The sequence below is a fragment of the Coccinella septempunctata genome, chromosome 5 (assembly GCF_907165205.1).
Source record: "Coccinella septempunctata chromosome 5, icCocSept1.1, whole genome shotgun sequence".
NCBI classification, from domain to species: Eukaryota; Metazoa; Arthropoda; class Insecta; order Coleoptera; family Coccinellidae; genus Coccinella; species Coccinella septempunctata.
In genome coordinates this window covers 14,717,940-14,730,492 of record NC_058193.1, presented here as the reverse complement: position 1 = coordinate 14,730,492, position 12,553 = coordinate 14,717,940, and the positions used below count along the sequence as shown (strand labels likewise).

The window sequence follows — 12,553 nt, the reverse complement described above, 5'->3', positions numbered from 1 at the left end:
ATTTCCGTCAGGCCCAGTTTTCTTTGGCACAATTAGTAATGGAGCCGACCATTGCGAATTTGAGGGTTCAATGATATTGTCTGATAATAATTTTTCTATTTGTTTATTTATTTCCGTCTTCTGAGCGTGCGGTAACCGATACGGTTTAATGTAGGCAGGTGATGCTCCTGGCTGCAATTTAATCTTTTGTTTACAAACATTCGTGACCGTCAGACTATCATTTTTGAGGTGAAATATATCTGCGTATTTCGCACAAATTTTATGAATTGATGTTTTCTCTTCTTTATTCAGATTAGATACATTTATTGAATGGAGTAATTCCTCAATACGATCTACTGTCATATGTTTTTCATCGAATTCACAAATCGAATAAAAATTCAGAGGTTCGACGTATGGCTTGAAATTTCTTATTTTTATTTCTTTTTCGTTCGTATTTAAAAACCTGATTGGAATATGATTTTCTACTGGTCTGCTAATGCAACCGGCTATAAAAACTCCTTCGCAGATTTGGTCTGGTATAACAACACAATCTTCGGCAATATCGCATTTTAAATATTTTATTATTTCACATCTAGCTGGAATTGTAGTAGTTACATCATAATCGGATTCAAGTTGCAAACAGATTCTTTCACCGCGAATATTTAAACTCATTTTGAAATCTTCATAATCAATTGCAGCTGAAAATTTTGTGAAAAAATCTGATCCCAACACTCCATCTACATTTTCCATGAAATGCTTCATTACGATAAATTCATGAAATAGATTTATGCCATTTATTTCAAGATTGACACCAACGTTACCCAAGGAAAATACGTATCCTGCGACACCTTGTACTTTAATTTTCTCTCTTCCATCTACTCTGAAATTACCATCCAAGCTTGACTCAAAAATCACACTAGCAGTCGCACCTGTGTCTAATAAGAATTTCAAAACATTCGCTCCATTTCTCATACATACGTAATTCAAACCATTCATACTCAAAATAGTTACATGTTTTTCATTAATTTTGTCTGTATTCACGAAAAAACAAATCGTTATTTTCTTGGGTTGCGGTTGATGCGTTCGGCGTTTCTGAATGTCCTTGAGTTTCTAGGAAAAAAGACCTTTGATTATAATTATTTCTGAAGTATCTAGATCCTCTATTAGAACCACGACCTCTATTGAATCTACCGCGAGAGTTTTGGTGATAAGAATTGGTTGGGTTGTTTCTGTTATTAGATGAATTATTATCAATTGCTCGAGGGGGATAATTTCCACGTTGATTGAATTGCCTTGAACCGCGAAAGTTTCTAGTACTGCGTTTGTTTCTAGTTGAATATCGAAATATTTGTTCAGAAGCACCGGCTCTATTAGAAATCTCTTCGTCTTTAGCTCCGCTAAAAGCATCTTTTAACGAGGAATAGTTACGTGCTTTAATAATGGTTCTTAGATTCGGATCTCGTAATCCGTTTGCGAAAGCCGTTATTGCTAATTTCTCATTAATTTGGGGAAGACATTTCAGAGCATTTTTATCACCGTCAGCTTGTGATATTGTAAGATTCAACATCATTTGTTCAATTTCTTGACCGAATTCATTTATGGATTTTTGTTTCTGTCGTGCCGAGTGTAATGATGCAGAAAGTGCTGATGCAGATTTTTTTTGATAATAAATGTTTAGAAATATCGTTTAGAAGTTCTTGAACACTCTGATAATCAGGATTTAATCGAATTTTGGCTGCTTCTGTTAGTTTAGTTTTTAGAACAAACCTTATGAGGAATTGCTTACCTGTATCGTTTAATAGAGATTCGTACAATTCAATTGCGTCTATCAATCGGCGAGTGCCATTTTCCGAACCATCCATGCATGGAATTAAACTAGTTGCAGTTTTCAAATCAAAAGTCTCACTCATTGTTGATATTTCTGTTGCAATACCTGTAATTTGACTTGAATTATTGCTACTAGAGCCGTTGGAATGATGTACCAAGTTAGACAATTTCAATCTATTCTCTAAAGTAACAAATATATCAGTTTGAAGTCGTTCTATTTTAACAATCAATCGCTGAAATTTTTCTTTAGCCTCTGGTTCTAAATATTTTTCATTGATTTCTTTACGAATTTCCTCAAATCTTGTTTTTAAATCCTCTAACCTACCTAAATATCTCTCAGTTATTCTAGAATCTTCTCTCCTATCTTTATTATCTTTTCCTAAATTGGTATGAAATTTGGAAAAGTCGTCATATAAAATTTTTAGACTTTCGAATTTGCTCATTTAAGGAACCTTAACTATACGAGTTTAGGATGTAGTACATAACTAGATTTAAATTAGAATTAAAATATAGGTAGCTTACATAACACTTGCACACTTTGTACTCACGCACTTTTTTTTTGTTTTTTTTTTTTTTTTACCACACCAGCTATGTCACTTTTTTTCCAGATTTTGTTAGATCAGTTCCTGGCTGCGTCTGATTTCTGTCCTAATCTTCCTCTGAATGCGCTTCTTTATCCATTGAACCATCAGGTAAATGAATAGACCCAGTGAAAGAACTATTGCGATGATGGAGCAAACTTCACCCATTGACAAATTTCCACTGCCTACCTTCGTAGATTCTCCTCCAGAGTTACCTGCTTGAGCAATTATCACTTCTTCCTTCGATTGGGATTTTCCCATGTTGGATTTTTATTTTTCTTCTTATTTCACTTGATTCGAAATGGCAGGATCGCCATGTAATAAACTGTGTTGTTGATTTCTTTACGAACTTAATTTGCTCTTATTGGGCATAGATGGAGAACCATCTTAGGAAAATAAAACGAGCAGTGTAACTTGTACTACGTCTATTTCTCGATTCATTGTTCTTCAAGTAAAATCATTCACCTATGCTTTCGACCTACTTATTGACAATTTGTTGTATCATCAGAATGTGGATACACGGAAGACAATGGCTAAATTTATTAACAAACTAGGTGAAATAATTGGTTATCCTATTTCGAATAATGCTTACTGTGAAAAGGGGATCGGACTCTAAGGAATTTCAATATTTTCGTTTGAACAATAACTATGATTATGAGTCCATTACAAACACGTAACATACAACTGGCCATGAGAAAAACAACTATTTTCTAGATTTAAGCGACACACACCCAAGGACTGGCCTTGCGATTTGTTAATTGTCATAGCAAACGCAATACAAATGAGAAATTGAATTCTCTTAAACTCAAATGGCATATATGTTGGGATCATCGGAATTCTGGGAATAGGAACTTCCTCACCTTCATACTTTCCATTAGGTACCTTTACACTAACGCTCTTTCGCGCGCGATCGAATCGCGAGTGCCAGTCGCTCGTGTTTTCGCGCGGTATGGAGTGGCGCGTGTTAACTATTTTGTGTCTTGAGGTTGCAACGGCTTTTCGCGCAGTCTTGCGTGTGCTTTGGAGCGTCCAATTCGAAATCTCCCATTATAAGCGAGAGGTTAGCGTGACTCGTGGCATGTTGAAATTTTCAACGGTTTTAGCGGCACTCCATAGCTTGAAATGAACAAATTGAATAAAAAACGCAAACTGAAAGTGGCTTTATGCTTGGCAGTGTATCTGAATATTCCAAAGAAGAGAAACAGAAGATGTTGGGTGAAAGAATGGATGGAAAATCGTACATATGGACATATGCCTCTCTTGAATGAGTTGCGTGAAAATTTTCCTATGGAACTATTTGAAAATGGATGGCGAATCCTTTAAGTCCCTGCTTCAGAAGCTTGAATCTCCTATGTTCCTTATAAATTAAAGACTTGTATGAATAAAATCATTAATTAATACATACCTACATGTACTTACGAATTTTGAACGTATATACTTCTTCAATTAGAAACCCGCGCGAATACACAATCGCCCCGAATCCACACAAACTCAGTCACTCGGGCCAGTCGCTCGCGAGTTTTTACACGTGCAAAAACCGGGCGAATGATTTGCCCTTACACTAGCATTCTTTCGCTAGCGATTGGCACGGAGCGTTCTAGTCGCGCCGGAAAGAGCGTCTCGGCGCGAGACGTTCCAACCAGTCTAAATTCCTGGAGCGAATGGACTCCAGGAGCCATTAAAAACCGAACGTGAAGGGACGACTCTCGCGCCGCTCCAATTCGAGCGAGGATAGTCATATCGTAAAACATCGAAAGAAACAAGGATAAAATTGCTTTCGTGGTTTTTTCGCAGTTCGCAAGATATTTTCGAAAGATAGACGCTTTTTTTTAAATGGCGAGAAACTTTTCCTCTGAATTCATTGGATTATATAAATTTTTCCATGCTTATGGAAAATTGAATGCAGTGGATATTCCAACAAAAATTTCAGGGAGTTTAAAATTGCTTAAATGATTTCTGCAAAAGCATTCAACCGGATGCAGATAAGGCCGCTCCTCATGAAAATATCGGAATTAATGAATTTGGCGTGCTGTATTGGAATGCACGTGTAGTTTCATCTCTACACTACGCTCCGGGAATCACGCGCCTGGAGCATCGCATCGGGAGTCAAGAAAAACTGTACGTGAAGGGCCCGCTTTATAATGAGAGATTTCGAATTGGACGCTCCAAAGCACACGCAAGACTGCGCGAAAAGCCGTGGCAACCTCAAAACACAATATAGTTAACACGCGCCACTCCATTCCGCGCGAAAACACGAGTGACTGGCACTCGCGATTCGATCGCGCGCGAAAGAGTGTTAGTGTAAAGGTACCAATTGAGTATTGTGCAATGAATCACGTAACTTTTTGGATTGTTTCACCACCAAACGTTTTCCGTTGCATTATTTTGGCTGGTTAAGATTTCTGAACCTAATGACAACTGATCCAACCTTGTGGTGGCTAACCTGGTAAATCCAATGAGTTCAAAAACTCAGTAGGATAATTTGTAGTTTCATTGTCGTTTGTTGCACTATCTATAGATTTATAACAAAGCAGTGGACCAATAGTTTCACTTTGAATGATCAAATTCAACTGATCAACATCTTTGTTGGTTGCCGGTGTAGCATTACAAAATTATAATCAGATATTGAAAGAATGAATTTGATGAATTAATTCCTCCAGCATTGTGTTTAGTATATTCTACCATCTGTACAAGGAAACGCAAATCATTTGTAATCCATAAACTGGTATTATAGTTTCCTATGTGTGATTTAATATTGGGGAGATGTTTGTTTGGAGATGGCTGCATGTGTATTCGAGATTGCATAAAAAACTTATCGCGAAGCGTACGGATTTCTTGAAGAATTCAGTCAGATGCTATATGAAGAATAACGTCCACGATCATAATCTCGAAAAAGGATTTGTTTCCGAGTAAAAACTAGTGATCTTACTGATTAGTCACATATCGATTAAAAATTAGATTTCGTGCTTTAAGAACCCTTTTTAAAAGGTGAGTTTAACGATCATTTGTTATATTTTTACAGAATTCTTTTGAATCGTTCATCTGGGTCCTTTCACTGGGTGTAATTTTGTTCATCAAAGAAAAAATTCTCGATTTCGCTGCCGTACTGCCGTCTCGCCAAATATTGGAATCAACAATTGCTGTGAAAACCGAAGCCATCACCATCCCCAAGTTGACATCTCCACCAACCCTTAAGTAAGAACTCAGTGAGTGCCGATGCTGTTCTGAACATCAGGAAAATGAATAAGTACCTGGATTTTAACTATGAATATTTTTTTCATCATTCACCTTTAACATCTTCTTATTTGTCATTTGTGGTTTTATTAGTTTGCCATGAATTCAATCTTTTAAATGGAACTAAAACTAAAACTAATTGGCGCCCTCCCAAAATTTGTTGAAGAAAAGAACCTCACACCCATCAATGTTCTTCGGCGAACAGCTGCCGTTCGCAGTGTAACTATTATAATTTTCATTTATTCTTTAAAAGAAAATTCGTCAGGTGAAAAGTACGTTACACCGCAAGAATGGCTCGTTCACTCAACCAATTCAGGTTTTTGTGGTTGGAAATTAAATTTGGAAATACTTTGCTTATCAGCTCATCCTTGGTTGAAACAAAAGTGCAGAAATTTGGAGGAAATGAAATCAAACCTGTTGATTGATCGACCGGAACATGGACATTACCTATATGCAGCAATTGTTCTGGGAAAATTCTGGCAGATGGATCACTCAACAATGCAACTCGCATGTTTAAAGATAATCGTAGTTTTTGCACATAGCGCACAAAGTTGATGATTTTAGGCAAGCATTTATTTCATCGGCAGCCGTTAATTTTTGAAAGACCGGTAATGTTTGTCGGAAGTCTCCAGACAATAGAATCAATGCGGCCCCAAAACATCTTGAATCATAGCGCAAGTCTTTCATGGTCCGATCGAGTGCTTCCAATGCTCGTTTGTGGACCATTGTGCATTCATCACAGATAATTATTTTACTTGCAGTCAGATTCTTTGCCACTGCTGAGTGCTTTGCAATTTTGCACCTACTGTCTGTAGGTTTAACGGTAACTTAAACGCAGAATGAGCTGTTTAACATCCCTCTAGCAACGTGGCTGCTATCCCACAAGAAGTGACTGCCACTGCAATTTCTGATTTTGCAAGAATAGTAGCTAGAATTATTGAGATTGTTAAAGTTTTACCAGTTCCACTGGCCGCATCAAGGAGCAATAAGCATTCCCTTCTTCAATTGTCTTCATTATCCTATTATAAACTCCCTTTTGATGCGAATTCAATAGTGGTACATTTGTTTGTATTAACTGGTTCAAAGCATCTCGCTCATACTCTCGTTCGCGTTCCAATTCTCTATTGAGAAAGTCGTTGGTTCCACGATAATGCAATGGCATACCTAACCTAACCAACAAACTGCCAGACATAAGATGAAACAAGTCTTCGATCAAAATCAAAGCCTGAAATGTTGGATACTCAACATTATTGACTGTTCGAAGAGGCTCGAAAGATGTGGGCCCACGAGCGTTCACCAGCAATAATCGCAAGTAGAAACATTCGTCATTTTTTGAAAATGAGTAAATGCGACCAAGAGCATTCCAAGTATAATAGTGTGGCATCTCAGAGTAAAGTGAAGTTCACAAATGGATGTGGAGGTGTTTCAGCTCGTTGAGCCATATTGGTAGATAAAATTGAAATACACTCTTTGTACATTTTCCAGATAAACTGCAAGGTGTACAACAGTCGGATAACGTTCGTGTATCGGAAATGAAAATATGCGCCAAATTGCCTCATTGCAGCTGACATATCGACCAATTTGATACTGCGTGATCTCATCATTGGTATTGGTATTTTGTACTCCAAAATCCGCTATATCACTGCCTTTCGTGACATATTTACAGATATATTTGATTGACTTTCCTGAATTGCAGTAATCCACATTGCAATGGGCGTTGAATGTTTTGAAAAGAAGTGGTGAATAGGGAACAATACAAGTATTATCGACTATAATATCATTTCCATCAACTCTCCTCATGGTGGTTCTGCCGTTAACGACTGGATTCTTCCATAGGAAAATATAAGATTATTTCAGATTGTCAGTTCGGTTTCAGAGCAAAGAGGTCAACGGAGGATGCTATTTTGTCATTAACGGAAGAGATCATATCTTCATTTAACGACTCAGAACCAAGCCTATGTGTTTACATGGATCTGTCGAAGGCCTTCGATAGTGTGAGTCATGACCTGTTGTTGGAGTCGCTTGAGGATGTTGGAATAGGGGGCACTTGCTTAAGCTTCTTCGAGAGCTATCTGAAGGGAAGAGGGCAAATTGTGAGAGTGTGGAGAAGACCATTCATTGCCTTTGCGGACGATACAGCATTTTTTTATAGAGCCCAACGCTGGAGACAACTGAGGGAGAAAGTTGAGGAAGACTTGAAAACAATAGTCAAGTGGTTTGACAAAAAAATACTCAGTATAAACGTAGAAAAACCCTTTATTTAAGGGAAGATGGGGAAATTGTCCACGCTTAAGGAAATGAAGTATAACACTTGTAGATAACAACTTATCAGACTGATTTTATTGATTTATTAATCTTTGGTTAATCAACTATAGAATTATCATTTATAATTTCACGGGATTCATGAACAAAATTGTTTTTTTCAAGAAATACAAAACCCTTTCTGTCCGTATTTACCCGAATCATTTGGGGTAAAAGCGGACGTTTGTTGGGTTAGTTGCAGCCTAGGGTAATCAAGCATTTACTCAATTGAAGTAAATATTAACTGCAGAAAGCACAAAATAAAAAACCTTTTTCGGACGATGTTCCACCTGAACACTTCTCATGTACCCAATTACCGCATTTTACAAACATCCTAAGTCTAAGAAATAGTAGTTAGCAGAAAATGCAGAATTCGTCCATTTTTTCTTGTTCCAAAATTATTTTTGTACGTCTTTCATTACATTTCCGAATTATCTGTAAATAAACAATAATTATTATTGTTTTTTGTTCACCATATCTGGGGTGATTGCCTTGTTCGCAATTACCCCAAATGGCATTTCAAAAATAATAAAACAAAAATTTGGGACTTTTTATATATAGGTACACCACAACCGAAATAAAAAATCTCCAAAATTAGATCATAAGTTACACAATTTTTCGAAATGAATTATCTTGAAAACTAAGAATGATCACCGGTAGTAACTGTTTTCTTCGCACTAAAGATGATTGAAACTAGATCACTTGGTCATGATAACTGAGCGCATGTAGAAGGATCTAGTAGATATTCCTGTGTCCGCTTTTACCACGCATCCGCGGTTACCCCATCGTTCCCTACCCTTCAGCTGTAATTCTGCTGGTGCTCCACCGTTTGAAGAGATCACTGTGAATACTAAAAAAGAAAACATCTCCATTCGTCCCAGGACGGAAGTCAATTATATGGGCGTATATATATATAGTATATAGTGAGAAGGGGTTACAGTTCACTGCGACCTTAAGGTCTATTGTGCCCCCTAACAGAGCTGTTTTCATCGCGCCCTTTACTATATGGGCGTAATTATTGACACACATTTGAGGTGGGACGTCCTTATTCAGCATTTGGTTAAAAGGCTTAAATCGGTCCTGTACAAATTTAGAGTGATTAGAAATGTTCTACCCCTTCCACACCTGAGAACCTTGTATCATGCTCTTGTTGAAAGCCATCTAAGATACTCAGCATCGACATCGCATCTCCTCCATCCTCTGGAGGTGATCCGAAGGAGGTTCCTTAAGATCATTTATAAAAAATCTTCCAGATATCCAACAGAGGCACTTTATTCCGAAGCACAGGTACTCAATATTCGGGAGTTGTTTTACCTACAGGCCTGCATTGGATACCACAAAGCATCGAACAGGGCTTCACTACCTACACACGAATATGATACACGGCCAAAATGTTTACAGGTTATCCCTCTGATGAAGAAGACCATCACCCAGAAAAGTTATAGATATCTGGCACAACAAAATTTTATAATGGAATACCAGAAGAGATTGAAAACATACGCCCTTTGTATCGATTCAAGAAACACCTGAAAGAGTTTATACTGACCAGCCTGCGCTTGATCCCAAACCCCCACCGAGTGTGGGAGTAAAGAGGTCCCAATAATATTGTGCTATTGTTGTGAATGCATTTTCATTTTTGTTGGAATTTTTGTATTCTCATGTCTAGAAACCGAAACAGGGAATTCATATCCCTATCGGGAACCACCCTTCAAGATAAATTCTTTATGTAATTAATGTGAAAATAAAGGGTATATTTATTATTATTATTATCATCTTCAGGTGATCGACAGCGATACGGTGGATAACAATCGTTGCCAGTGATAGAGTCCAGGGTGAAATCTCTTGGATAACGCTTTGAACATTTTCCATTCACCATGCATGGTGATTGGGGATTGATGGTGCCACATGGTCCATGAATCATGTTAGTAACTACAATATGATGCAATTCAGGATCATTCACATGAACAGGAATCTCGGCACAACGTCATCTATCTGTTCTGGTCGAATTCTTTCTACTAACCAGATGAGAATGTGTGCATGTGGCAGGCCTCGTTTCTGCCCTTCAATTGAATACATCCAGCATCGAGTATCCCCAAAGACATGATGTTCTGTAATATAATCCATCAGCGAGTTAACTTTTTGTTTGAATACTCGTGTAGTGATGTCATGTCGATCAACTCATGTTTGTCCGAGAAGAAGCAGTGATTTTTTCCCATTTTGAATTGAAGGTAAATGTAATGAACAAATCAGGACGACCATAATTTCGAACGTATGTCATTGCATCTTGTGCATATTCATGCATATGACACGGGTTGCCGATATACGTTTCTGGTAAAATTGTCAATCTACCTACATTAGCTGCTCCTTCAGTGGTGATTGCATCTCGTGAATGAATATATTTCTCTGAACGTAGTTTAGATTGATTCCTTCTGATATAAGTGAGACGATCCGTTTCAATTCTACAATACTGCTGAAGCAATCGACGAAATCTCAGCGAATACCTAGTCATCAGCATTTTGACGAATCATTGAACGAAATGCATAATACCACCTTTCTTGGTGGTTTCCTGGCCTAAAATCAAATAAATCAAATTTGTATTAAGTAGGTACTCACCATTCAATGGATTTATCATCTTGATATTGAAGTGATATCCATCATCATCTCTCCAAAACATTAGCGGGTATTGCAGAGCATCGTATTAGCGGTGTGTTTCATATATTCGTTGCAATTCCCCAGTATTGCTACGCGTAAGAACAATATCACGCGTTTCCAAGTTTTCACCTACAATCACAATTGCCATTTCGTCCATTGTAGGTTGAATTGGCGTTCATATGCTCCAACAGTGCCGTTCATCTGTTCTAATCACAACCTTTTAATCGTCACTTGGCAAACGTTCCAAAGCAGTTTTAAATAATCGAATCAATGGGGTCCGTGAAGTTAGCGAAAAGTTGAAAGCACTAATTCTGAAGCTATGTTAAATATTTAGTGCCTAATTAGTGCCTATTAGTGCCGTATAAATCTTTGACAGCACCATTGTAGTTTTTGAGAAATTGATAATTCAAGTTCTTGGTGCTGAATTCACGCCCAGCACCAACATATTGGAATTTCGTGAAAATTTCTGTTGCAATAATTAGTGCTTAATTAGTGCCTATTAGTGCTTTTAAAACGGATGCGATATCATTTTTAGTTTTACAGTAATTGCCTGTTGCTTTTCGAACAAGTGTGAAGTTGGCGAAAAGTTGGAAGCACTAATTCTGAAATTATGTCAAATATTTAGTGCCTCATTAGTGCAAATTACTGCCGTATGAATCTTTGACAGCACCATTGTAGTTTTTGAGTTACACGAAAATATCTGTTTTGATACCGAGTAGCCATCTATGGAGAGGTATGCGAGTCATTCTCTGCAATAGATTCGTCGTCAGTGCGTCATTTTATTATCACCTAAAGCGGCTCACACATATACGACTTGGGGCGCCAATCTTTTTCTCAGATACTGCCTAAACTCTTTTTCCTTTTGTAATAATAATAGTACTTTTTGAGTCATCGAGATGAAAAAAGAATATAGAGTGTATTATATGCTTAAAAAAAATATCAGAAGAACCGTATTACTTTTTCAATATGGAAGTACGAAAATTCTAACAGAAAAATGTATAGTGTTATTAAAAAAGACATATTATCCCATTATCCCCTATAATGGGGATAATAGTAAAATTTATTTTCATATATCTAACCAGACATATGAAAATGAAAATGTCTTAATACGTAGGTACATAACGAAACATAATAACAATATTTTGACAAAAAAATTCTCAAACATAAACGATGCAAAAACAAACTCGAAAAAACGCAAAATTTTCAATATGTAATACAAGAAAAAATCGATGACAACGCAGAATCATATATCCATTTGAAAAGCAGTTTACAAATATTTCAGCTTCATTCAAATGATGAATGTGTGTAATTTCATGCTACATATCAATATATGACCCTAATATTTTCTCTGAAGTTAGCTGTCTCGTAAAATATTAGTTTCATTATGAATGATTGAGATAATTTCGATTCCATAAAGATAAATAGCTATCTTTATATCACAGTCGATAAATGAAGAGTATATTTTTGGAGTTTCGATTAATGTGATAGTCGTGAGCTGAGTTTCCTCTTCATTTTCTCGTTTGCTTAATATGATCAAGTGTCCTTGAATATTGAAGGAAAACGATCAAGCAAATCAGTGCTATACCATACCTAAGCATTAACAGGAGTTTCTGTTTGATATTCTCATTTTAAGATCAGTACGCAACATTTTACTCACTTCCGAATATAAGAGATGGTGAGAGGTGAAATAGATAGTCTTCCTGGGAATTCAATATTTTCTTCATTTTCTTGTTCTTCTGTTGGTAATGATATATTTCTTCAATATCAACTGCAGGGAAGTGTTCGAGATAGGTACGGAAAGGTAGAAAAAACAAACTGATTTGCATGATCTTTAACCTTCAATATTCAAGGACACTTGATCATATTAAGCAAACGACAAAATGATGCTCACGATTATCACATTAATCGAAACTCTAAAAATATACTCTTCATTTATCGTGTGATATAAAGATAGCTATTTATCTTTATGGAATCGAAAT

At 36.8% G+C, this 12,553-nt stretch overlaps 1 protein-coding gene across 3 annotated transcripts; it reads right to left on the bottom strand.

Annotated features, from left to right (window-relative positions):
• Positions 1 to 9,700: 9,700 nt before the first annotated feature.
• Positions 9,701 to 10,841, bottom strand: LOC123313228. 3 transcript variants are annotated; one of them, XM_044897997.1, is made up of 2 exons: positions 10,272 to 10,841; positions 9,701 to 10,030 (listed from the first exon to the last, which is right to left on the bottom strand). In XM_044897997.1, the coding sequence occupies exons 1-2, from the start codon at positions 10,435 to 10,437 to the stop codon at positions 9,879 to 9,881; spliced, it is 318 nt and encodes a 105-aa protein (XP_044753932.1). In that variant the 5' UTR covers positions 10,438 to 10,841; the 3' UTR covers positions 9,701 to 9,878. The 3 variants fall into 3 exon arrangements, with proteins under 3 accessions (XP_044753932.1, XP_044753934.1, XP_044753935.1); XM_044897999.1 differs by having other exon boundaries at positions 10,276 to 10,841; XM_044898000.1 differs by having other exon boundaries at positions 10,536 to 10,841.
• Positions 10,842 to 12,553: the final 1,712 nt, after the last annotated feature.